Source organism: Balaenoptera physalus, assembly GCF_965194825.1.
Source record: "Balaenoptera physalus genome assembly, chromosome: 1".
Classification (NCBI taxonomy): Eukaryota; Metazoa; Chordata; class Mammalia; order Artiodactyla; family Balaenopteridae; genus Balaenoptera; species Balaenoptera physalus.
The window spans coordinates 168,380,655-168,407,782 of NC_138882.1; the positions used below are offsets into that span (position 1 = coordinate 168,380,655).

The 27,128-nt window shown below is 48.0% G+C and overlaps 2 protein-coding genes across 4 annotated transcripts in view; both read left to right on the forward strand.

Moving 5' to 3' along the window:
• Window positions 1-22,226, forward strand: part of DLGAP3 (DLG associated protein 3) — a 65,419-nt gene extending 43,193 nt beyond the window's left edge. For both annotated transcript variants that reach the window (XM_082415552.1, XM_082415553.1), the window contains 4 exons: window positions 14,334-14,818; window positions 15,774-15,865; window positions 16,103-16,246; window positions 16,980-22,226. In XM_082415552.1, coding sequence (XP_082271678.1) covers window positions 14,334-14,818; window positions 15,774-15,865; window positions 16,103-16,246; window positions 16,980-17,198 — 940 coding nt within the window. In that variant the 3' untranslated portion in view covers window positions 17,199-22,226. The remainder of the gene's footprint in view (window positions 1-14,333; window positions 14,819-15,773; window positions 15,866-16,102; window positions 16,247-16,979) is intronic.
• Window positions 22,227-22,412: 186 nt separating this feature from the next.
• Window positions 22,413-26,326, forward strand: SMIM12 (small integral membrane protein 12). Of its 2 annotated transcripts, XM_082416277.1 has the most exons (3): window positions 22,426-22,530; window positions 25,200-25,294; window positions 25,380-26,326. In XM_082416277.1, the coding sequence occupies exon 3, from the start codon at window positions 25,385-25,387 to the stop codon at window positions 25,661-25,663; it is 279 nt and encodes a 92-aa protein (XP_082272403.1). In that variant the 5' UTR covers window positions 22,426-22,530; window positions 25,200-25,294; window positions 25,380-25,384; the 3' UTR covers window positions 25,664-26,326. The 2 variants fall into 2 exon arrangements, with proteins under 2 accessions (XP_082272404.1, XP_082272403.1); XM_082416278.1 differs by lacking the exon at window positions 25,200-25,294 and having other exon boundaries at window positions 22,413-22,530.
• Window positions 26,327-27,128: the final 802 nt, after the last annotated feature.

A 27,128-nucleotide genomic window follows, 5' to 3' on the forward strand; every position in this document is an offset into this window, starting at 1 on the left:
GAAATGTGGAAGACATGACTCTTACCCTCGTAGAAGTTATGGCCTGGAAGGGAATCAAGGCAATGAATAAACAACCAATGAGTAAAAATATGATTACACACTGTGGTATAATAGGTAATGTGATATTATTACAATTATGGTGGGAATATGAAAGAAAAAAGCAGGCGCTAAGAGAGAAGGGACTTTATTTAGGTTAAGCAGGTGACATTTAAGCTGAGACTTGAGGGTTGACTAGGAACACTCAGATGATGGTCGGGGGAGGAAGCATTCCAGGAAGAGGGAATAGCATATGTGAAGACACTGGGGCAGGAAAGAGTTTGACATACACTGGGAACTGAAAGAAGATTCACGTGGCTGGTGTGGAACAGGACAGGACAGTGGTGAGGGAGTAGACTGGAGAATAGGTGGGGGCCAGGTCATGTACAGTATGGGCATGATAAAGAACTGGAATTTAATTCTAACTAATGAGTAGCCCTTAAAAGGTTAAAGAAGGAGTGTGGTATGATCTAATTTATGTTTACAAAAGATCACTAGCTGCTGAGTGGAGAAGGAATTTCAGGGAAGTAATGGTGGGTATGGGGAGGCTAGGAAGCAGGATTTTTTTCATGATCCAGAAGAAAGGCATTATGGACAATCTTATGCTGGGGATTTTTTTTTTTTTTTTCCTGTTGGGCAGTACCAGTGTCTGGGAACACTATTAAGTTTTATATGTTGATTTTGTATTCAGCAACCTTGCTGCTCTCTCTTACTAGGACCCAAAGTTTGTCTGAAAAATCACGATGGGTTTTCTATATAGTCAGTTATATTTTCTGCAAATGAGGATATTTCTTTTAAATCTGTATCTTTAAAAATTTCTTTCCCTTGTAATAGTGCATTGAAGAGGACTTCTAGTTTACTGTCGAGTGTAGCACTCTTATGTCCTTCCTGACATTAGTGAATATCTTCTAAGGCCCACTTATAAGTGTGATGATGTTTGCTACAGATTTGATGGATACTATTGATCAGGTTAAGGAAATTCCCTTCTAGTCCTAGTTGGCTAAGAGCTTTTAATTTTTATTTTTTAATAAAAAATGAGAGTGGAATTTTATTGAGTGCTTTTCCAGAATCTACCTAGATGATCATAGATTTAATACTTTCGTCTGTAATGTGGTGAATTATATTAATAGATTTTCCATGTTGACCCATTCTTTCATTCCTGGGATAAACCCCACTTGATCCCATTATCAGTTTGGATTAAGTTTGGCTGTAACAGGGTCTCAGTAGCGTCTTCAGTATATTTCTCTCTCACCAAAAAAAAAGAAAAAGGCTGGATGTAGAAGTTCAGTGTCAGGACCCCAGGCTCCTCCTGTCTTGCTGATCTTCTACCCTTTGCATATCACTCATAACCAAGGAGCTGGTGCTCAAGCCCAGCCATCCTGTCTGCATTCTGAGCAGTACCAAGGAGAAAGAGAGAAGGATGCAGTCCTTCCTTTTAAAAAGACTTCCTGCGGTAATTCCCTGGCAGTCCAGTGGTCTAGGACTCGGCACTTTCACAGCCGTGGCCCCGGGTTCAATCCCTGGTCGGGGAACTAAGATCCCGCAAGCTGCATGGTGAGGCCAAAGAAAAAAAAAAAAAAAAGAAAAAGAAAAAAAGATTTCCTGAAAGTTACACACAACACTTTCCCACATCCTACTGGCTAAAAACTCATCCCATGGTGGCATCTAGCTGCAAGGGAGGTGCTGTGGAATAGTCTCTTATTGGGAAGCAATGAGCAGGCTGAAAATCAGGGTTCTTATGCTAAACACAAAGAGAAGAATGGGAAATGGAACTCTAACAGTTTTTGTCACAGTCTTGCTGTATTATTTTCATAGAGGTTGCTGGATTTTTGAATAGCTATTATTTTATTTAAGATTTTTATATTTATGTTCATAAGTGATATCTGCCTACAATTTTGTTTGTATTGTTGTTATTCAGTTCAGGCATTAAGGTTATGCTAAACTCCTAAAATGAGTTTGGTAGCGTTCTCTCTGTTTCTGTTCTTTGAAACGATTTGTGTAAAGTAGGAATTGTCTATTCCTTAAAGGTTTGGTAAAGGTTGCCTATAAAACTATCTGGGCCTTTTTGGGATAAGAGAAACTTTTTGAACTACAGGTTCAGTTTCTTTCATGGTTATTGATCTATTATGGTTTTATTTTTCTTCTTCAGTCAATTTTGATGATTTATATTTTTCTAAAAAATGGACCATTTAACAAAAATAGACAGTTTTCAAAATTTTTGGTACAAATATTCTTTCTCATGGTATTATAATTTTACACATTTTTATTATATTTATAGGTTATGCCCCCCTTTTTATTCCTAATACCACATGCTTATACCCTACCTTTCTTTTTTGATTCATTTTGCTCAAGGTTTGTATATTTTATCATTTTAATATATTTTTAAAATTATATTTTATTAGTCTTAAAAAACTAGCTTTTGGTTTGGGTGAACATCTCTATTGTTTCTCTTTTATCTTTAATATTTCCTTTCTTCTACTACTTCTCTGTTATTTTCTTTCTTCTGCCATGTTTGATTTTTTTCAGCCTCTTGAACACTATTTCTTATTTTCTAATGTGTTTTTAAGGCTATAAATTCCCTTCTAACTATACTGCTGTATCTGCATCTCATAAGTTTTGGGATGCAGTGTTTTCATCGTTCAGTTCTAAATAGTTTGTAACTAACTTCCTTTAGGAAGTTCATCATAACTTCCTTTTTAACTTGTAAATTATTTAGAAGAATTTTTTATTTTTTTATTTTCTTTAGTTTCCAAATGTATTTTTTGTTTGAGGGGCTCCTTTTCACTTTTGATTTCTAGATTTGCTACATTGTGGTCATAGAATGCATTCTGTATGATATTTATTCCTTAGAATTTGTCAAGGCTTCCTTCATCATATACACATATAGCATATATATGGTCAGACTTATAAATTGCATTTTTCAAATGTTTATCTTTGATTTTTTTTGGATGTCTGATCTAACAGTTCTGAGTGAGGTGTTTTAAAAATGTCTCACCATGATTGTGAATGTGTCATTTTCCCTGGGAATTTTATTCATTTTTTCTTAATTTGAGAGAATGCTATTTAGTATTCAGGCTTATGATTATTGTATCTTCTTGGTGGGTTGGCCCTTTTATCATTAAATAGGATGCTTTTCATCCTTGCTATTGGTTTTTGCCTTGAAGTTGATTTTGCCTGATTTTATTGCTACATCTGCTTTCTTTTGATTAATTTTCCATTATATCTTCTTCCATCCTTTGTCTTTCAGCCTTCCATAGCCTTATGTTTTAGATATGTTGCTTGTAAGCAGTATGGAACTAGAGTTAAGTAGACCTATTTAATCCATTCATATATTTTTTGATTACTGATTTATTTGGGCTTATTTCTATCATCTCTTTAAAAATTTTCAACTGGACATGCTTTTTCTTTGCTTTCCTCCTCCCCTACTTTTCTGCCCTCTATTGAACCAATCAAGGTGACTTTATTTCTCTTGTTCCCTCCATCCCTCCACTGGTTTGGAAGTTTACGTTTTAGTAGTGATTTCCCTCAAATTTTAAACAAATATACTTAATTTCATATGTCTCTGATAAAGTCTAAAATTAGTATTTCTATCCTGAAATAGGCACAAAACAAGAATCTTGGAACACTTTAATTTCCTTCTTAACTCCCTCCTTCCATTTTCCTTTTTTTTTTTTTTTTTAATTATTTACTTATTTTTGGCTGTGTTGGGTCTTCGTTTCTGTGTGAGGGCTTTCTCTAGTTGCGGCGAGTGGGGGCCACTCCTTATCGCGGTGCGCGGGCCTCTCACCGTCGCGGCCTCTCCTGTTGCGGAGCACAGGCTCCAGACGCGCAGGCTCAGCAGTTCTGGCTCACGGGCCCAGCTGCGCTGCGGCATGTGGGATCTTCCCAGACCAGGGCTCGAACCCGTGTGCCCTGCACTGGCAGGCAGATTCTCAACCACTGCGCCACCAGGGAAGCCCTTCCATGTTTTATATATATATATTTTTAAAATTCTTCCTTTATTGGTAAAAAAAAGAGTGATTCTACAAAGCAATCTCAAGGGCCATCAAAGTGTGAAAGCCGTCAGGTTTGTCTGGCAACAGGCAGCTTCCTCCTCCTTCAGGGCAGAGCCAGTGGTTCCCTGCCTTCCAGCCCTGAGTCAGCCCTTTTTTTTTTTTTTTCTAACATCTTTATTGGAGTATAATTGCTTTACAATGTTGTGTTAGTTTCTGCTGTATAACAAAGTGAATCAGCTATATGTATACATACATCCCCATATCTCCTCCCTCTTGCGTCTCCCTCCCACCCTCCCTATCCCACCCTTCTAGGTGGTCACAAAGCACCGAGCTGATCTCCCTGTGCTATGTGGCTGCTTCCCCCTAGCTATCTATTTTACATTTGGTGGTGTATATATGTCCATGCCACTCTCTCATTTCATCCCAGCTTACCCTTCCCACTCCCCCTGTCCTCAAGTCCATTCTCTACGTCTGAGTCTTTTTTCCTATCTTGCCCCTAGGTTCTTCAGAACCATTGGTTTTTTTTTTAGATTCCATATATATGTGTTAGCGTACGGTATTTGTTTTTCTCTTTCTGACTTACTTCACTCTGTATGACAGACTCTAGGTCCATCCATCTCACTACAAATAACTCAATTTTGTTTCTTTTTATGGTTGAGTAATATTCCATTGTATATATGTGCCACATCTTCTTTATCCATTCATCTGTCGATGGACACAGGTTGCTTCCATGTCCTGGCTATTGTAAATAGAGCTGCAATGAACCTTGTGGTACATCACTCTTTTTGAATTATGGTTTTCTCAGGGTATATGCCCAGTAGGGGATTGCTGGGTTGTATGGTAGTTCTATTTTTAGTTTTTTAAGGAACCTCCATACTGTTCTCCATAGTGGCTGTATCAATTTACATTCCCACCAACAGTGCCAGAGGGTTCCCTTTTCTCCACACCCTCTCCAGCATTTATTGTTTGTAGATTTTTTGATGATGGCCACTCTGACCGGTGTGAGGTGATACCTCATTGTAGTTTTGATTTGCATTTCTCTAATGATTAGTGATGCTGAGCATCCTTTCATGTATTTGTTGGCAATCTGTATATCTTCTTTGGAGAAATGTCTGTTTAGGTCTTCTGCCCATTTTTGGATTGGGTTGTTTGTGTTTTTGCTATTGAGCTGCATGGGCTGCTTGTAAATTTTGGAGATTAATCCTTTGTCAGTTGCTTCTTTTGCAAATATCTTCTCCCATTCCATGTTATATTTATCTAGTATTTTGATTATACCTCTTTAAAAAACCCTGCCTTTAAAACCCTTTAAAAAAATCTGTTGTTGTTATATCTTTTATGGTTTAATAGTTTGGATTTACAAACATGTTTTAACAATTTATGTGTTCACTATTGCTTGTTACTGCCCACTGCTTCCTCCTGGGTTCAATTTCCTTTATGCTCAAGTATTGCTTGAGCTTGGGACCAGTTTTAGAGTTAATATCTCAGCTTGAGGTTTCTGTATTTCACTGGTACTACTCATTCAAACCCCATACCCACAACCAGAGCAGCCTTAATATTCTGATTTCTCAGCATCCTACTTCCAGGCCACATACCTGAATCATGACATGAGTTTTCTAGTCCACGTTTGTAAATGAAACAACCTTTATTTTTGGCTGCTGGCTTTATGCATGGGGTCTCCTTCCAGGTCCCCAGGATGCACAGGCTTGGGGTATTTCCTTTAATCCTCCCTGGGCATTACCATCTAGCCTCTAGCATATGTCTGGCCCATATTCCTGTGGCTCACTTGGCTTAGGTTCCCTTTCACCCCTAAGGTTTTGAATTTCCTTTTTGTTTCTGATACCTGAAGATGTCTCTTTCCTGCTTTCAAGCTTGGCATTGTAGCAAAACCGTCTTTTGGGCTTTATTTGATCCAGCATTTCTATATGTATGGGGGTGGGGTCGGGGGGGAACTTCCTAAGTTAGTTCAGTCCACTACATTGATCAGTCATCAGCAGCAGTTACAGAGAGAAGTGGGACCAATTTTGGAAGCATTTGGAGTGAAGTCAAGGAAGGGTGGGGACAGGCAGAGAATGAGGTCTTCCTTGCTCTTGTGTAGGTGCTTGGGAAGGTTTGGAGGGGTGGGCAGGGGAGGGGAGAAAGTTTATGGATAAATGTCTAAAGAACTGAATTGCTTGGGACAGTTGATCACACTGGGAATCCAGAGGGGGTGACAGGTGGGGAGAGAAGAAATCTGGCGCATCTTTCTGGCCAGGCTCCCTTGCTTGTCTGCTGAAGGCATCCTTAGTTATACACCTGCACCGTCCTTTCTCTCCCTTATGTCCCTGGCACTTTAAGTCTGACTTACTGCACACCATGCCCCAGCTGGTGCATAAAGTGAGCCACGAATACCAGCAGCCCTTCTAGGCACACATCCAGGCCTAGCCCCCCACCCACTGCCACCCCATTTTCTTGGACTCTCTTGTCCTTGCTTCTGTCTCACTGTTCCCAGTATTTCTCTCTCTCTTTCTATACTTTGGTTTAAAAAATTGCTGGGGAGGAAAAGTTTCTCCTTTTCTGCCTTTCAGGTGTTCCCTGCTAACCTCTTGGGTGAGGAGTGCAGATTTATAGCCCTTTATACCTGGGAGTTGTCTGTGGGTCCTTTCTGTTGCTCATCATCAGTGGTGACTTGGCTTAGAAATAGACAGGGGTTGGGGTTGGTGCCCCTTCCGTTCCATCTCCACCGCACCTCCACCTAAGATTCATCTGTCCACAGACATTTATTATAACCCTGTTATCTGTAAAGTACTGTGCTGGGCACCAAAGATACAAAGGTGAGCAGAGCCAGACACAGCCCCTGGCCTGTGAAGCTTGCTGCCATGTTAATCTAAGAACCTCCCAAGTGATGCAGAAGTACAGCTGAGCAGGAGCCACAAAGGAGAGGTATGTACACTATGAGGGTGTGTAATAGGGGCCTTTGACCCAGTCAGAGGGGTCAGGCCTGGATTTCCTGAGAATGTGACATTTGAGTGGAGATCTGAAGGATGAACAAAAATTAACAAAGCGAAAGTGGGAGCTGAGTGTTCCAGGCAGAAGGCCCAGCAGGTGCCAAGACCCTGTGGTGGGAGGGAGCATAATTAAGAAACAGTTACCACCCCCATCTCAGGGCATCCTACAGCACCTGTCTTCCCAGACCCAGCACACTCTGGGCCATGATAAAAGAATGCATCAAACGTCATTGCTGGATATTAGAAGTCTGTTCCTAAGGCCTTTTGAGAACATCAAAACCATGTGATTTTTGCCTCTCTCTCTAATCATGGGATCCCCTTGTAGCTTCCACTTCTAGATCCCTGCCACTAAGATCTTATCTTAAATTCCAGATTTAGCAAAAACACAACAAAGTAAACAAGTAAAAACACCATACCACCCAATTAAATTTGACTATCAGATAAACAATGAATTATTTTTAGTATAAGTACTTCCCAAACAGTACTTGAGACATACTTATACTAAAAAAATTATCTGTTATTTATTTGAAATTAAAATTCAACTGGGAGTCCTGTATTTTATCTGACAACCCTACTTAGATCCCCTTGTGCCCAACCAGGGCTACCTGGAGAACTCTGTGTTGGAAGTCCACCCCTTCCTCAGCTTCATGATCATGTCTGGCTTTGGGACCTTGGGAAGGGAATGTGCAGAAAGAACAGGAAGCTTCCATCCTCATGAAGTTATATTCCAAGAGCAGTCCTGCAAAAGCAATGAGTCGCTGACTGACCACAAGCCTGGGGTGTGGACACGGCCTCTATTCCTCAGCATCAACTCCAGGACGGTCACGACTCTTCCTCAATCTCCCACCCTAGCCCCACCTCGGCATCACTGTCACAGCCCCCAGCCTGGGGTGGTGGACTTGGGGATTCCTGATTGATTATATGTTTAAGCTCTCAGATGCTTTCTCAGAGAGGGAGCTGCTACAATGGCTGAGCCTTGCTGAAATGTCCACGCCCATTCTCCCTCCCACCCCTGCCAGCCTGCTGCCAAATACTCCTGGCAAAACTTCTTGACAACTCCTGGATGTTGAGCATTCCCTGGACAGTATGTCTCTTGGGATAAGCCAGTTTCGTCCCAGAGCCTGTTGTGTTATCCCTTAGAGAATCACAGGAGAAACATCTCCCAGAAGTAACCATGATAACTTCTAGAATCACCAGGAGTGTGAGCATTGTCGCCCTAAAGGACTTGAGGGGAGGAGGCCTCCTCAACCTTGTTAAAAGGCTTGGGGAGAAAATATTGTGAAAGGCATTGTTACGAATTAGTGATGATTCATAACTGAAGCCAGTTTCTATCCTGTGTTTGCAGCGATTGGTGAAGACTGCAGCAAATACTGCCAAATCCAAAACTAAATAGGGACATAAGCCTTGGACTTCACTACCCTGAAAATGGATCAGTTAGAGTTAGGATTAGCTTTGGCTGTGAGTTACAGAAAACCCCCAAATGACAGTGACTCAAACATGATAGAAGTTTATTTCTCTCTTGCTTAGAAGTCCAGAGAGTCAGTTGAGGGCTGGTAGGTGCTCCGCAGTGTCAGACCCAGGCTCCTTCTATCTTATTGCTCCTCCATCCTCAGCACGTGGCTTCCATCTCATGTCCCAAAATGGCTGCTTGAGGTCCAGCCATCATGTCTACATTATGGTCAGCAGGGAGGAGAAGGGAACAAAGAAGGGCATGCCCTCTCCTTTTAAGGACATTTTCTGAAAGTTGCACATACTACTTCTGCTTATAACCTATGAGCTAGAACTTAGCCGCATAGCTACACCTAGCTGCAAGGGAGATGGGTAAAAGAATCTTTATTTGAAGGGGCCATGTGTCTAGCTTAAAATTGTGGGATTCTGTTACTACGGAGGAAAGGAGAATGGATGTTGGGGGATGATTCGTAGTCTCTACCATCCTTCCTTCCAACCAACCAACCAAACACTCAACCAACGTTTATTTGAGGAACTGCCCAATTTAGTAAGGGAGACAGATATGTAAATATGTAACTAACTACAATACAATGTGATATGGAGTATAAAAAAGGTTTTATTCAGAGTGCTGTGGGAGAACAGATGGAAATGATCAACAGCAATCATAATAATCAATAACTACAATGGTCTGGCTGGGTTCTCAGTGCTTCACTCCCATTATTTTATTTGTCCACCTCCCTTTTTTTTCAGTGTGAGCTGCAAACCTTCCTGCCTCACCACGTAATAGCTAACACTTGCAATGGGCAGGCCACGTGCTGTTCTAAGTTTCTTAGATACATTATCTCATAACAATCCTGTGAGTAGGTACTATTATCATTCTCATTTATAGATGAAGAAACTGAGGCACGAGCCATAGAGCTGGGTTTTGGACCCGGACATTCTGGCTCCAGAGCATACATGCTTAACCACTCTGCTAGCCTACCTCCCCTAAAACTGTTCATTCTCATTCCCTCCCCCAGCTTCCTCACCCCCAAATCTCCAGCAGACAACCTCCCTGCTTACTTCGTCGTAACGATTGAGGTCATTGGTCGGACCTCTCTTCACTTCCGGACCATCCTCCAACTGGCATCTCTTTCCTTGCCTCCTCCAGCAGTCCTGCCTCAGGAGCTGAGGCATCTGGCTTTCTGGTTAAAGCTGCTCCTCTCTCTCAGTCCTAGGAAGGCAGTGGAGTGTAATGGTTTAAGAGCTGGCCTCTGCAGACAGACTGCCCTATATTAATAAGTGTCTGGTCTTAGGAAGTCACTTAGGTTCTCTAAGCCTTAGTTTTCTCGTCTGTGAGTAGGGGTGACACTAATGTGAGGATTGAGCATATTGATTCATGTAAAGTGGTTATTATTCGTTCCCCTCCTATCTGGTCCTTGGATTACTGCCTGTCTCTTCTCTAGCTTGAATTGACTTCTCTTTACAGGTTGTATTCGTTACCTATGGCTGCTGTATTATTACAGCACAGTATTATAGCCACTAATTTAGTAGCATCCAATAATCCATATTTATTATCTTACATTTCTAGAGGTTGGAAGTCTGAACTGCGTTTCACTAGGCTAAAATCAAGATGTTGGCAGGACTGACCCCTTTTGGAGTCTCTGGAAAGCATCCATTTTTTCACCTTTCCCAGTTTATAGAGGCTGTCCGCATTCCTTGGCTTGTAGCCCATTTCTGTCTTCAAAGCCAGCAGTGGCGGGTTGAGTCCTCACAGGCAATCCCTCCAACCTTGATCCTATTGTCCCATCTGCTTCTCTGATTCTGACTTTCCTGCCTCCCTCTTTCACTTATAAGGACCCTTTTGATTAAAATGGACACAACTGGGTAGTGCAGGATCTTGTCTCAAGATCCTTGATGTAATCATTTTCGCAAAGTCCTTTTTGCAGTGGAAGGTAACATATTCATAGGTTCTGGGAATTAGGACATAGACTTTTTTGGGTGGCCATTATTCTACCTACCCCTTGGGGATATGGCATGTGAGAACCATCCATATGTCCCTCCTTTTTCTCCCCCTCCAGCTCTATTGAGATACAATTGACAAATAACCGGATTATCCCTTCCTTAAAGGTACATTGTCTTCTTTCTTCCTTCCTTCTCAACCAAGCTCTTTGGAAGAGTTGTCTTGCCTAGTTTTCTCCACCTCCTGACAACCCCCTCCCATCTGCGTCTGCCCCCATACTCCACCAAACTGACTCTTGCCCTGATCACCAGTGGCTTCCATATTGCCAAGTCAATGGACACCTTTCATTCTCAACTGGCTGCATTTTCCAGTTGGCTGCTCATTCCTGCTTGAGACCCTTTTTTGAGGATTTCATCCTTTTGTGGTCCCCTGTCTGCCTTTAGGTGACTTGCTCTTGATTTTCCTCCTCTTTTTCTCTGGCTTAGACACGCCTGGGGCTACGCTGTCTCCACTGGCCCCTGAAATGTCTCTGTTCCCAAGGGCTTTGCATCTTTGTTCCATTTCTCTTTTCTTGGGTGATCTTGTCCCGCACTGCTGGTTTTAAATGCCACTTGCACAAAGATGACCAATTCCTGCTTGTGCTGTGCAGATCTCTGGCTCCTGGCTGGAAGTGTTGGTGAAGATTATGTTTCCAGTAATCCCATAAGCTCCTCAATTTCTTTGGTCTTCCTTCAAGTAGACACAGTGAGAGAGCTACTTGAGGTACTGACTTGAGAACCATGAAGACTGGGGCATTCATGCTTCTGTTCCAGACTGTGTGGCCTATTTCCATCAAGACACAGTGTGGGGCTTCTCTCGTGGTGCAGTGGTTAAGAATCCGCCTGCCAATGCAGGGAACACAGGTTCGAGCCCTGGTCCGGGAAGATCCCACATGCCACGGAGCAACTAAGCCCGTGCACCACAACTACTGAGCCTGTGCTCTAGAGCCCGCGAGCCACAACTACTGAGCCCACATGCCACAACTACTGAAGCCTGCGCGCCTAGAGCCCGTGCTCCGCAACAAGAGAAGCCACTGCAATGAGAAGCCCGCGCACCGCAACAAAGAGTAGCCCCTGCTCACTGCAACTAGAGAAAGCCCACGCACAGCAGCGAAGACCCAATGCAGCCAGAAAAAAAAAAAAGATACAGTGTGATCTTCTCAGGACCCCTCAGAGGACAGTGAAAGGCACAGACCCAGTGATGACAAAGGACAGCTCCACGTTTCATGGGGGTAACAGAAAAGCAAATAGGGAAGGCAGATCTTCACTAATGTATTTATTGGGGCAAGCCCCACCTTTACCTGTGTGGTTTGCAATTGCTGGAGCGCCGAAGGAGCCAGAGGCTAACTGGAGCTCAAAGCACAAAAATATTTAAAGGGAGCCAAAGGGCACCCTGACAGTTCAGTTAGACATACAAAACTCTCACCAGAAACAGCAATGTAACCAAACCGTGGGACCGCCTCCAAATGCAAGAAGACGGCTGAGGGAGGGATGGTACGAGGATGGCCTCTGGGCAGTCAGGGGGCTCACAGAAGAGGAGGGGGCTTGAGCAGGGAACCGACAGGCAGTGAAGGGGAGGAAGGCCATTTCAGGCAGGGGAATAGCACGTGCAGAGGCTGAAGTCAGGACCAGTATATTCTACTTGGGGAGCAAGGAGGGTTCAAGGGAGATGAGGTCAGAGAGGACTGCATCCAGAGTAAATGCTAGCACAGGAAGCCTGGGCTTTATCTTGTTGGCAATGGGGAGCAATGGAAGGGTTTTGAGCAGGGGAATGGGTTGGGCAGAGGTCAGCTTTAGAAAGACTACTCCAGTGCTGGGTGGATTGGTGAGGGAATGTTGGGCCCCAGATCTTAAAATATGCATAGGTATAATTTTACAAGGTATAATTTTTAAAAGGTACAATTTCATTTTATTTTATTCCAAAAATTATTTTATTATTATTTCTTATTGAAATGTAATTGACCTACAACACTATGTAGTGTCAGGTGCACAAATTCAATATTTCTATACATTAGGCATGACCACCACGATAAGTCTAGTTACCATCTGTCACCGTATAAAGTTACTACGATATTACTGACTGTATTACTCATGCTGTACATTTCATCCCTGTGACTTATTTATTTTGTAGCTGGAAGTTTGTCCCTCTCTAATCTGCCTCACCTATTTCACTCATCCCCCACCTGCGAAGTATAATTTTAGAGAGAGGAGGTGCCTTGGCATTGGTACTGGTCCATTCCTGTCATTTTATAGCATATATGTGTGTGTGCTTATATATAATATATATTCATATATATCACATAATGTATTTTATATACACACATACATATATACGTACTAGATGGCCCAGGTGGAGGCCCAGGTGGAGGGTGAGTGACCTCCCAAAGGCACATAGCAACAAGGCCAGCGTTAGAACTCTGGTCTGCCTCTCAGTTCACTGCTCTTCTTCTGTGCTATTCTGAGTGGAGGCAGCAGTGTCCGAAAGGAGGTTGATCCAATAGTCAAGGAAAGAGAGATGCAAGCCCCGACCAGGGCAGGACAGGGCAGGTGCCAAGGTGAAGACCACGTGGGAGGCAATGCAGATATGTTCCTGCTTTCTCTTTCTCTGGGTGGGGGTTGGGACAGAGGGCTGGCTGGGGACTGCACATGAGTGCATCTCTCTTTCCTGGGTCCTGCAGCATCCTTCTGGGCCTGGTTTCTATGGCAACAGGCTCCCAGCAGGCAGCCCGCCAGCTGGAGGGAAGCAGGCAGGCAAGGCAGGCAGGGAGAGAAGGACCAGGCAGCATGAGGAAGGCTAAAGTTGGGGGTGGGGGAGTCTCCTGGGAAGCAGGAGGAGCCCCTAAACCTGGCCTCCCAAATCCCTCTCTCTTCTGACCATATGAGGGTGGAGGTAGCTTAGGACACATGGGCTTTTGTTTCATGGTCCTTGAATTTCCAGACCTCAAACGTCTGTTCACCTCTCCCTGCCACCCTCACATATCCTGACTCTCTCTTCTTTAAGTATTATCTGACCCCAGCCTCATGCCCCTCAGGGAGCACTTACTTCTTCATGGATAAGAGCCCTCACTCTGACTGAACTCAGTGGGGAGGGGGAGAACAAGGTCAATTGACGTTCTGTTTTGCATAAGATTTGCATATTATTAACTCAAAGACAAGAAATTTCCAGGCCCTGTGTCATTCCTGCCAACAACTTAATTCAGCTCCACTGGCACAGGCTGACTGGGTCTGGCCAGGCTCCGTGCTAAGCCATGGGGTCCCTAGAGGAGAAGTCCTCCCAGCTGCAGCCCACCCCTTCTCCCCCAGCTGCTCTAAGGCAGTTCTTCCTGATGTTCTAGCAGCTGGTGTGGTGGGAAGTTCTTGGGCTGTGAAGCGTGGCAGCCCTGGGTCCAGATCTTGGCTCCACTGTTTTGCAGCTGGGTGACTGTGGGCCTCTCTGTGCTATAGTTTATTCATCTCTCCATAGGACTGAGGGTATACCCGTACAGCTGGTATGAACTAGCGAAGACACGTTGTTTGTTAAAATGCTGAAATAATTCTGTGTTCATTGGTCAAGAGCGACCACCCTGGACCCTCCCCACGCCCTTTTGGCCCACAATCCAGCTTCTGCAGGGTGATGCCCTAGCACTTTGGCTTTGTCCGTCTGATTAGTGTCTGCCAGCATCTGTTCTGCCCATGGAGTACAGGTGGTTAAATATTTTGAATATCACCCCTGTCCAGAACCGGTGCAACAGGTAGGTATATTATGTACCGACCCGTGGCAAGGACTGATACATTTAAAGGTCATGAATAAATGTCCATCACTTTGTAGGTTTCCTTTTGGCCTGGGGCGCGGGTGAGGGCTGGGATGAGACGGGGCAGGGGCAGAGATAACCACCAGCTCTCTCACCAGGCGGGCGAGGTTCAAGCGCTCCAACAGCGTGACAGCCGGCGTGCAGGCCGACCTGGAGCTGGAGGGCCTGGCCGGCCTGGCCACCGTGGCCACAGAAGACAAGGCCCTGCAGTTCGGACGCTCCTTCCAGAGGCACGCCTCTGAGCCCCAGCCCGGGCCCCGGGCCCCCACCTACTCAGTCTTCCGCACGGTCCACACGCAGGGCCAGTGGGCCTACCGCGAGGGCTACCCACTGCCGTATGAGCCGCCGGCCACCGATGGGTCGCCCGGCCCCGCCCCTGCCCCTACCCCCGGCCCCGGGTCCGGGCGCCGTGACTCCTGGATGGAGCGCGGCTCACGTAGCCTCCCCGACTCAGGCCGCACGTCCCCCAGCCCACGGGATGGCGAGTGGTTCATCAAGATGCTGAGGGCGGAGGTGGAGAAGCTGGAGCACTGGTGCCAGCAGATGGAGCGCGAGGCGGAGGATTATGAGCTGCCGGAGGAGAGTGAGTGAGGGGACCCCGGGCACGGAGGCATCACGGCGGCCGTGGCCGCTACCGCGATGTGATAGGAGAGGCCTTTGGCCGGGCGTGACTGTGCCTTTCTCACAGTTTGGTCGTATGGCCCCAGACCTTGGTGGCTCCCATTGGCAGTAGTAGGGCATGTTGGGAGCTCTTGGAAGGAAGCAGGGAGCAGCTTCAGAGGTCAGAGCTAGGACTGGGAAAGTGACCGGGTGAAAGGGCTGGGCCTCCTAGGAGATGGCTGCCAGCCCAAGTCCATGGGGACTGAGGGGACCCTATTCCCATCTGGGCTGGTGTGGGAATCCAGGTCTGATCCAGGTGTGAGACCAGGACTTCAGGCAGAGGGGGAGGCAGTGCACGGTGTCAGCTCACGTCTGAGGCCTAGGAGAAGGAGAGTCAGCCAGGAAGACAGGGCCCTGCATGAGGGAGGACATGCCCTTCCCTGCAAGTGCAGTCCGAGGGGAGACCCAGTCTTAACCGCAGGATCCCCAAGTTGATGGGGTAGTGACTAGAAGACAAGAGTCACGCACATGACATTATTTGGTAATTCTCAGTGAGCCGAGGAGTCATATACTGATGAGTGACAAAGTTCTGCCAATGAGTGGTCACGGAGCTAGGGCCTGGCTAGGGCCATTGGGCTAGGCTGGCACTGGTTTCCATCTGTTCTCTGACATGGGAGGGAAGAGGACACAGGAGGATAAGCACTCAAGAAGTATAGATCGTATGAAAGAAGAAACATCCGTGTCTGGGGAGACAGTCTTCTTGGTGAAGTGGGATAGGAGCTGCTTGTTAAGACCTTGAGGATGGGATGGGGAGGGGGCCGGAGGAGACAGACAGACGGTGCCAGATAACAGAGGGGTCAGTCATGCAGGGCAGACTTCCTGGAGGCTGGGTAAGGAGAGGCATCTTTCCTCTCCCCGCATCTCCTTTTGCTCTCCAGTCCTGGAGAAGATCCGCAGTGCCGTGGGCAGCACACAACTTCTCCTGTCCCAGAAGGTTCAGCAGTTCTTCCGGCTGTGTCAGCAAAGCATGGTGAGTGCCCATGGTGGCACAGAGCCTATCAGGTGTGTGTACCTGGTAGGGGACTGGAGTGTGTGTATGCCTGGAAGTGAGACCAGGTGTTTGTCTTGTCTCCCTACCTCCCAGTCCCCGCCCCACTCTCCCAGGTTGAACTTCCTGACAATGAGGGTGGGTTGGGCTTTCTCTGGTCCAAGCTGGGGCTCAGACCCTGCCGACTGATTGCCTCCCCTCTGTCTCCCTCCACTGCAGGACCCCACTGCGTTCCCCGTGCCCACCTTCCAGGACCTGGCGGGTTTCTGGGACCTCTTGCAGCTCTCTATCGAGGATGTGACCCTCAAGTTCCTGGAGCTACAGCAACTCAAGGCCAACAGCTGGAAACTCCTGGAGCCTAAGGTGGGGGGAGGTCCCTTCAAACCAAGAGTCCAGACCCTGGAAAATGCCCTTCCCCAGAGAGTGTGGGCGGGGGCGGGGGCGGGGGGGAGAGGAAGGCAGGAGAAGAGACCCTGGGCAGCAAAGGTAGTCCTGGACAGGTGATGGTGACCCTCTTCGACCCTGCTCTTGGTCACTGCCCTCTGCTTGGTCCCACTGCTCATCACTGCCTGAGCTGCAAGAACCCTTTGGTGGCTGCAGCCACCTCGGACCAGCTGTCGTTTGAGGGAGCCAAACTAGAGCTTCCAGAAGGGCAGACTGCCCTCAGCTTGGACCTCGGCACAGAGGGGACCTTCAAGGTCCCCTCAGCCCTCATCTCACCAGACCTTGTCGGTGATGGGTCCCAGAAGCCTGGAACGTGAGCCCTCATTGCCTTGCCTGGGTCGGGAGAACTGCACTCCTCTGGACCAGGAGGGAAAGGCTCCACTCCCCGGGCGGGAGCGAACGCTCTGATGCGAGTTGTGGAAAACGGCTCCACCAGGGGGCGCTCGAGTCCATCTCTTTAAAAAATGAAAAATGTGGGTTTGACCTTGGCAGAACAAGCACCCCTGGGGCTTCGGGGGCCGTCACACGCTCTCAAGAACCGCTCTCACGAGTCAGAGGCGCGCGCTGTTAACCGTTCCGGGCCGCGGGGACGCCGGTTGGGAGGTCGGGTGGGACCCGCCCCCAAACTAAGTGCCGCCCCCTCTGCCGGCAGGAGGAGAAGAAGGTCCCTCCGCCGATACCAAAGAAGCCCTCGCGGGGCCGGGGCGTGCCGGTGAAGGAGCGCTCCCTGGACTCGGTGGACCGGCAGCGGCAGGAAGCGCGCAAGCGGCTCCTGGCGGCCAAGCGCGCCGCCTCCTTCCGCCACAGCTCGGCCACCGAGAGCGCCGACAGCATCGAGATCTACATCCCCGAGGCCCAGACCAGGCTGTGACCGGCCCGGCCCGCCCAGCCCGGGCCCGGGCCCGCGGTTTTCTACCCGTACTGTACACCCAGCGTCGAGGTCACTGTGAACGCGGGCCGCCCCGTGCGCCCGCCCCGCCGGCACCGCACGCCCCGGCCCTTCCTGCCCGTCACGGTCTCGTGGGTTTTTTACCTTCCCGACCCCACGCGAAGGCGCCCGGGCTGGGCTGGGGGCCGTGCCTCTCCGCCCTGCGCTCCCACCGGGACCCCCCACCTTCCAGGTCCGACGCTTCGTCCCCACCTCCTCCCCACGGGCACCATCTCTGCCATTACTTACCCCACGGGCCAGGCCGGGCCGGGTCCCCCATCTGGGCTCTGCGTCCCCCCCACCCCGCGGGGCTGGGCTTCGTGGGGAATCAAGCTTCGTGGCTTTTTATGAAGAATCCCGAACCCCGCCTAGGAGCCCGCCCCACCCTCCCAGGGGCTCTACCCTCAGCCCTCAGCCCACCGGGCCCAGGGACCACAGTGGCTGGACCAACCCAGGACCAGGGCGCCTGGGCCTCTCCCCTTTCCCAGCTGCTGGGGAGGGGAGATGGGGGCTTCTCCTCACCACACCTGTGGCTGTTCCCACATCCCCTTGAGTATCCCAGGAAAAATAAAACGGCAGAACTGCACTCGAGCCAGCTGCTCTCTCCAGAAGAAGCCACCTCTGCCGAGCGTGGGGGACGGGGTGGAGGGAGGAGAGGCCGGAGCCCAGGCTTTTGGTTTGGGGAGAGCGGGGTTGTCTGGGCCAGCTGGGGAAGAGGGGATTCGGCCCCCTGGTGGCGACAGAAGACCTGAGCCCTCCTGGAGGGGCCCGTGTGGGGTGAAGAGGCCTGTCTTCCAATTCCTTCTAGTTTAGTCCGGTTCCTTTTCTGCCTTCCAGTTCCCCAGGGTTCCCCCAGAAAGGGAAGCCCAGAGCCCAATGTCTGGCACACAGCGTGTGCTCCATAAACAGGAGGGCTGCTGTTCTTCGATACGGGCAAATATTGGTTTCATTTTCCCTAAGGGGCCAGTGTTCTTTCCGCTCCAGAAAACTGTTCAATTCTGTGCTGTCATGTTTTCTGATGCCTCCTGTGCATGGGTACATTGATAGGGAACAAAAGAGAGAACAGAACTTTCCTGGGAAGCTCAGTGGCATCCCAAACCTAGTAGTGGTGGCTAATATTTATTGGATGCTTGCTGAGGGTCAGGCAAGATGCGAGTGCTTTACATGAACGTAGCTCATCCTTACAACAGATGAGAAAGCTGAAGCCCAGGAGAGGTCAAGTGCCCTGGCCAAAGTCACAGGCAGACCTAAGAGTGGTGGACCCAGGTCTGTCTAATGTAAATCCTGAGCATTTAGCTCTACAGCCTTTTGAGCCCAGAAAGAGTTAAATGGTAGCTCCTACTCACAAAGCCCTCTTTCCAGTCTTTGGGTTGATGTGTCACTCTGAGGCAGGAGGAAGAACCTTCCAAAGGGGTTGGCTGCTCTTCTGGGCCACACTGGACTAGCCAGTTCTTCTCATTCATTTATTCAGCAAATATTTATCAAGAACCACTGTTGGCCCTGTCCAGCACCTGAAGGTAGCTCTGAACAAGTTAGTTTCTGCTCTTATAGTGCTAACAGCCATATGGGAAAAACAGACAAGTAAGCAGTTACTTGTATATAAGGGTGAGTGCTGGAAAGATGACTAGGTATTAGCCACTGAAGGAGGGCTGGGAAGAACGTTCAAGATCAGAGAACAGCTGGGCAGAGGCTTGGAGGAGAAAGAGGTATTGGGAGTGCAGAGGCTTGATCATGCTGGGCTTTTGGGTCAATTTGAGGAAGGTGGGCCTGGGTCCTGAGGGCCATGGGGAACCACAGAAGGGTTTTGAACACGAGAGTGGCATGAATAGATGTTTTACAGGCTGGTCTGGAAGACCACCTGAAAAGCAAGAGGTCATATACCCAAACACTTGTTTGAGACCACTGGGAGGTGAAGAGGGCTCCCGTGCGATCCAAATTCCCAAAAGTGAATCAGCTTGGAGCTGATCCCAACCAGATTCCTGGGCCCTGTGCAAGACTTAGTGAATAGAGTCTTTGCTCTCAGATGAGTTTTTTTGGCTTATCTATTTATTTTGGCTACGTTGGGTCTTCGTTGCTGCGTGCGGGCTTTCTCTAGTTGCGGTGAGCAGGAGCTACTCTTCCTTGTGGTGCACAGGCTTCTCATTGCGGTGGCTTCTCTTGTTGCAGAGCACGGGCTCTAGGCACACGGGCTCAGTAGTTGTGGCTCGCCGGCTCTAGAGTGCAGGCTTAGTAGTTGTGGCACATGGGCTTAGTTGCTCCACGGCATGTGGGATCTTCCCGGACCAGGGCTCGAACCCGTGTCCCCTGCATTGGCAGGCGGATTCTTAACCACTGCACCATTTTGATGGCAGCCAGGTTTGGGAATACTGAAATTGGATGACTCAAAGTTTCAACTAGAAATGTTCATATGTCTGTTTCCCCCAGATTTGCCAAGTGGGGCATTGGCTGAGTGACTTTATCATCCTGAGGTTCAGTTTTCTCACCTCGAAAATGGGGACCTGGGAGAGGTTTGAACTAGACAATACTCAGAGCAATCCTATGAAGCAGGTATTGTTATCACCCCCATTTTACAGATGAGAAAACCGAGGCTTGGAGAGGTTCAACAACTTAGCCCAAATCACGAAGCCAGGAAGTAGCTGAGTCCAAGTTTAACCTCCAAATTATATAGCTTTTTATGGGTCTCTGTGTTTTCCCAGAAACTGGGCCAGGCTTGCCAGGACCATGAGGCATATGGGAATGGACATGGAGAGACGGGTAGCATCCGAGACTGTGTGGGCATCCTGCTACAGACGTGATGTCTAAAATCTCCCCGTGTGGGGCTGATGTAGGGGGTGTGTGGGGAGTCTCCTTAGGGTATTGTGGCCCAGGTAGTTGTGCTGGGCTCCATGGCCATGTGAAGGATTAGATCTAGTCCCTGTGCTTGAGTTGCTCCCATCTGGCCATAGCAAGGCACATAAACACAAAGTTATGGTACAAAGGGAGGCCTGCTCTCCCAGAGGGGCTGAAGAGACCAGAGGAGGGAGCCTCTAGCAGCCGGCGAGTCTAGGAAAACTTTCTGCAAGAGGAGCCTTTTGAACTGGGTCTTGCAGGATGAATTAGAGTTTTGTAGTCAGGGATGAGGAGGGAAGACATTCATTTCAGGCAAAAGGACCAGCTTAGGCAAAGGCATGGAATGCTATGTGTGTGTGGGATAATGGGAAGAGCAGAGACTGGAGAGAGGTGACAGGCTAGGACGGGTAGAGGGGAAATAAAGGAGATGTGGCTGGAAGGCAGCCATGGGTTTAAGCTGGAGAGTCCATGGCTTTATTTAAGTGTTTGAAAGACTCTTTGGCCAACAGAATAGAAATGGACTGGAGGAGGCAATGGAAGGCAGAGAGACCATTGAAGGAGTTGCCAAGGTGGTCCAGGTAAGAGATGATGATGAATTTGAGAGACATTCAGGAGGCATAGGTGCTATAAACTGGATCTGGGGAATAATGCAGAGATGAAGAGGCCTTGAAGATGTCACTCAGGTTTTTGGCTTGGTGAGTAAGTAATGCCATAAATGGACATAGGACATTACAGAAGGAGGAGTAAACTTGAGGAATACTAAACATACTGGTGATCAATTACCAAGCACTTAGAAGGTGCCATATACTGTAAATGCTAAGCATTTTATACACATTAGGTGATTTAGTACAGAACAACCGAAGGGGGGTGGGTACTATTATTGTCTTTTTTAAAACAATGAGTGTAAACAGCTTTTCTGAGATTAGCGGGCAGCAGGGTCAGGATTTGAACCCACAACTCTCTGATTCCTAAATCTGTGCCCTGCAGCCCCACTCAGTTCTGCCTGACAGAACTGCTAGCCACTACTTGAGACTCAGCTCAAGGGCAGGCTCCTCTGGGGAGCCTTCCCTGATTCTTCCTGGGGCTCCTTCTCTGTGCTACTTGTGCATGCTCCCGTCATCACATTTCTCACACTCTCTCGACATTTTGTAGACCCCTCTGCTTCCCCATTAGTCAGACAACTCTTGGGGGAAAACATGGTCCCAGTCATTTTGGCATCCCCAATGCCTAGCACATGTTAATTGGCTGACTGAATGCTAGTTATTCTAGGCAATTCTGTTCCCTTGTCCTCTCTCAGTGAACACGTTCTGCTAATAATGGTTTCGTACACATTTCTTTATTCTTTATCTGTTCCTTTTTCTCCACCTCCACTGTCAGAGCCTAGCATTGAGATCTTTGAGATCATAAAGGAAGGGTATCTACCCCGATAATGCAATCTAGGAGGCTTCCTACCAGGGTGTCCCTTGAGCTTGAAAAACAAGACAGAGCTACTTTGGTATAGAAAGGTAGGAAGGGCACTCCAGATAGACGAAAAAGCGTAAATAAAGAGGTGTGAAACAGTTTGGTCTGCATGGGGGAATAGGAGGGGTTTAGTATGTGTTACTAAAGGTAAATAAATACGCCTGCCTGAGACTAGTGGAATTAAGGTGGAAAGACAGGGCTAGGTGGGGGTGTTATGGAGCTTAAGCTTTGGTGTTTTTTTTTCTATATGTGATAAAATAGACATCTGTACAGGGCGCAGTGGGGACACAGAGGAGGCAGTGAATACTTGCACCTAAGGGGTCAAGTAAGACAGGTTTTACTATATTTCAATTATTTGTATACTAACAATAGTACCATTTATTTCCCTGCTTGTTATGTGCCAGCACAGCACTTTGCATACATTGTCTCATTAACTCTCACAACATCCTGTGAAATAGGTGTTATTACCTCTATGCATAAGAAGGAAAGGAGGCTCAGGCAGATTGACAGTGTTCCCAAGGTCACGTGGCTAGAAAGCTAGCCCAGACCGGAAGAGTTCTTAAGAGTTCTAGATTTTACTCTGCTGAGACCTTCTTGAGGTCAAGGATCATGTTTTTTATTTTTCTGTGCCCAGACCAAGGTCTTAGAATAAGCCTAATAAACATCAGTTGAATACATGAATGCGTGACTTTCCACTTTCTCCACGCGAAAGCCCGTGGTGATGTCACTGGGAAACCTCCTTTCCGGGAGGGGGCGCTGTATCCCTCTCAGCGCAGCGCGGCCCGTTGCGGAGCCCTAGCTTCCTCAGGCCTTTGGCTCTGGAGCTCAGCCAATCCCTGCGCTCCGAGAGAGCCGGCGCCGGTGGGCGGGGTCCGGGGCGAGGTCCCGCGGGCCCCTGGGAGTGGCGGCTTCGGTGCTCCCCGAGCGCCGGCGGATCGCGGGCTGAGGGCTGGGGCCGGACGGCGGAGTGTGAGCTGCGGCGCAGGTGAGCACTCGTCCCGGCAGGCAGTTTCTACCCCCGAGCGGCTGCTGGGCCGCCCGTAGCTGTGGCTACGGCTGGTGGCCTTGACCTCTGAGTTAGGGGAAGGGAGATGGCGAGCGTCCGCTGCGGCCCTGGCCAGGCTGGACTGCTCCCTCTCTTCCCCGGGCTCGGCGTGGGAGTCTGAGCACCCTGCAGACATTCTGTAGCCCGGGCTTCTCGGCCTTAGGCACGTGGGTGAGGACAGACCAGACGAGGCCGTGAGCGTGGTGGGATAGGGGCAGGGGACCGGGAACCCAGAGGAGGGAGAAGGACAGACCCTTGGACCCTGACCTCCTTGCGCTCTCATCCCCGGACCGGACTCAGTAACGGTCAGAATTAATTCTTCCATCCAGTCAGGTCTCCTCTGCCCTTGTTAGCAGTTCTCAAATCTCGGACTGCGGCTTCGTGTCTCCTTGGGCCTCCGAGGCCCCCGGCACAAGGGCAGGTTTCCCGGCAACCTTTACCGTTTGACCTTCACCGGACGCTCAGGCTCCTTCAGTGCAGGGCTGGAAATATTTGCCACTTTTGCCTCTTTTCGTTTTGACACCCTGGAGATGACTTGTTGGAGTATCTAGCTTCTTGTAATCAGCAAAGGCACCTGCTGTGTTCCTGCCGCCTTTCGAGGGCGGGTGGTTAGATGACTGCGGTGGTTTTACACAAGTGAGTTGCTTGAGCTCTCATTCATTCACCAAAGTTTTTGAGCACTTAATGCCGGGCGTGGTGGGAGGGGTGGGGGATGAATAGGGCACAGTGGGGACGCACAAACATGGGCCTTGCCCTCTTGGAGGGTAAAGTGCTTTGAGAAATGCAGACAAATGGGGTAGGCCAGCCCAATGTGTGACACAGAGAAAGTGGTTATAAATGTTGAATAAATGAAAGGATTAAGTTATTTGGGAATGATTAGAATGTGAACCCAACCACAGAGGGAGACCTCGGACTGCATGTGAGAGATAATATTAGTTGTGGACTCATGCTTCATATATTTGAAGACAGATTGGAAATCTGAGTGGAAAGTTGCTGTTTAGGAAAAGTGTTTACTTATAGAGAACTTGCTTACAGGTAGGAAAGAAAATGAAGTATTAGGTTTAAGATTCTTCAAGGGTGTCTCTTTTAACAACTCCTAAATCTTGTAATTTCACAAATCTCTGAGTGTAATCTTAGAGTTTGCAAAAAGGGAAGCTCTTCTAGGTAGTGAAATGCCAAGCTGATGGGAAAAAATTGCAGTAAGTTCTCCTCAAGTCCAGGATTTGGACAGAAACCGTACACCTATTTGCAGTGTGTTCTTTCCAGTAGAAGGAGCATAGGTGTTGAAGTTGGAGAGGCCTGGGTTCAAGTCAATGTCTCTATCACTTCTGGTGATCTTGGGCAAGTTAAGCTTATGTCCCTGAGCCTTTGTGGCCTTCAACAAAAATCTGGGCTAATAATTCCTGCCTCATAGAGGCGTTGTGAAGATCAGATGATGACTAATGTGTTAATTGTCCAGCATAGTGCCTGGTGCTAAGACGGGGACTCAGAGGGCAATCTTGGAGCTGCTGCAGTTTTTTCCTTGGTGATGGTCCATTATAGTCTTGGGTCCACAAAATGCTGGGGTTCCTCCAGAGAGAATTGCAACCAAAGGGAGAGGGAGAGAGTCATCTTATCTTTGGTGAGGTTCAGACCAGAGATAGCTAGATTGGAGAAATACCTGCAGGGGCACAAAAGGAATGATCTTTCACTTGAGACTTCTGGGCACGTTACTTAACCCTCTGGTCATGCCAGCTACATCAAGAGAGCGGACATGCGGATTAAAGGAGACAGTATATGTAAAGAGCTTAGCCCAAGGTCTGGCATGTAATAAGTGCTCAATAAATGGAGCTATCACTATTATGATAATTGTGAATAGTCTTTGATAATTGTTAATAATGATAATAATCATTTGAGACTAAATGGCTATGAGAGTGACCCAATTTGTGTGTTTTTACATTATCCTGGTGTTGCCTTACTTCATTTCTGGAAGCCCTGGGGTCATTCCACTTCTTTGTTTTTCTGCCATGGCTTGTACAGTAGTTTTTTAACATAGAATTTTCAAGTTCTAGTGTGTCCAGAGTATGTATAATGGGCTGGTGATATTTTTAGGAGCTTATTGTGCAAATATGAGGATATGGCTTTGGTTGAAGAGAGTGTATTTTGGCAGCAGATTTGTAAAGAAGAGGTTTGTCTTGTTAGAAAAGTCAAGTTAAGAATAGGAAAAAACCAGTATCTTTATCTAAAATCCAGAGTGGTTGGGTAATGGTTTGGGGTTTTGGCTGCCTAAATACGTTACTTATTCTTCATGTGGGGCAGAGGAACTGCTTCTCATTAACCTGGAGACAGGAGACTCCCAGGGGTGAGCGTGGTGGGGAAAGGATGGCTGGCTCTGCTGATGGGGGAATTGCGTAGAGCAGAGAAAGGCTCTTACCCACTCTTAGAATGTTGGCAAGTTGTGCAGGGAGGGCCTGGGGTCAACAGTAGGATTGAAGCTTTATTAGGTAAGGCTCAGAGGTCCTCTCTTGGGGAACGCTGCCATACGTGGTTGCATAATTGTCAAAGAGTGTAGTACATAAAAGAGATTCTTTCCCCCTTCCCTAACAATTGACTCTTCTGAAATTTCCTAGATTGTTTCAGAGACCCAACTGTTGCATAAAGCAAGGTGCCCTCTTGCATTGCTCTGCATGGGGTGGATGCTCAGTAAATTGTGCCAGGCTGCCTGGTGAGTGGAGAGCCCTGGTGGGTGGTCCGTGTTTGGTGGGAAGGGGTGCTGCTTCTCCCTAATGTGGCCTCGTGCTCTTCTGCAGATGTCATGTGGCCTGTGCTTTGGACCGTGGTGCGTACCTATGCTCCCTATGTCACCTTTCCCGTGGCCTTCGTGGTTGGGGCTGTGGGCTACCACCTGGAATGGTTCATCCGGGGGAAGGATCCCCAGCCTGTGGAGGAGGAGAAGAGCATCTCGGAGCGCCGGGAGGACCGCAAGCTGGATGAGCTGCTAGGCAAGGACCACACCCAGGTCGTGAGCCTTAAGGACAAGCTGGAATTTGCCCCTAAAGCTGTCCTGAACAGAAACCGCCCGGAGAAGAATTAATGGAGGACACAGGGCCCTATGGGTCCTTCTGGGGGCCAGGACTGGTCCCGCCACCATGTCGACCCAGCAACCAGAACCCACATCTGATTTGCTTTATTGCTTCTTCTGGCCCCTCCCGCCCCACACAGCCACACACATACTCGCTGCTCTGCTATGGCCAGGCAGACACACTAGTAGCTGAGGGCCCAGTGAAGAGGAAGGCCCGTGAGGGTTCTGGCCTGAAGGCTGCCTCTGCTGGATGGTGGCCACAGCTGCTCAGGCTTCTGCGCTGCTAGGTGCACCCCTGGGAGGAGAGTGATGAAATGAACATTGGCTGTCAGTCCCTGTGGGGAGGCAGTTTGGCCTCAGGTGGGAGTGGCTGGGATTGGGGTGATGCCTTTAGGAGGGATACCTACATGCCTAGTTCTAGTTTGCACTGGGAAGAGTTCAGAAATCTCCCTGGCTCCCTTCACTAGCTTGCTCTGTCCTTTGTGCTCATTCTCCCTGAAATCCTGTCCGCTCAGGAAGGGGATTCCCCTGGGAAGGAAAGCAGTTTTCTGTTCTTGGGAGCCCCGGCTGTTCACCTTGGGGCAGGTGAATTTGCTTGAAAACAGTCACCGTCTTTCACCCCCCACCCCGTCACTGTGTAGTGCAAAACTTGATTAAAGTGGCGTCTGAGAACCATTTTGATCTAATCCTGTCTTCCAGGTGGTGCTGGGGTCTCCTGGGAGCTATGCAAAGCAGGCATCTCCGGGTAGGATAAAATTGGCCTTTAACTAAGGACTTTGGGGCCCCGGAAGCTTTGTTTTACTAGCGTGGCTGCATTGGATCCTGGAGGCGGTGAGTCCTGGAGGCGCAGGTTCCCAAGGGCCTTTTTATCATGATGACATGAGGCGTATATACTTTCCAAGTCTACATTAAGAGTAGACCAGGGAGCTTAACAATTGCTATCAAATTTTCCAACTTCACACACACGTGCACACATACTTTTCCCTATAAAAGTAGTATGTGTACATTAAATTTGGTAGGGGTTTAAAAAAGGTTACCCACACTCTGAGGGCTCTAGTACAGATAAAATGTTAACATTTTGGTATCTTTCACATTCTTGGACTAGTTTTTTTAGATACTTATTACTGTACATTTACTTTTATATTCTTTTTTTACAGCGTTTCATATCGTCATCACTTTCCTATCTTATCACATGGTCTTCATAATCCTAATTGTTTTCATTAGCTGTATAATTGCCCATCAAGTGGGAATATAGCATAGTTTGTTTTTAACAGTTTCCCTATTGCTGGACATTTGGGTTGTTTCTGGTCGTTCACTAGGAGAAATACTGCAAAGAGTATCTTATATAAGGATTTTCCTGCATTTTTGGACTAAATGGTAGGAACAGTAAATGGCATTTTGGAGATTAATCCTTTGTCAGTTGCTTCATTTGCAAATATTTTCTCCCATTCTGAGGGTTGTCTTTTCGTCTTATTTA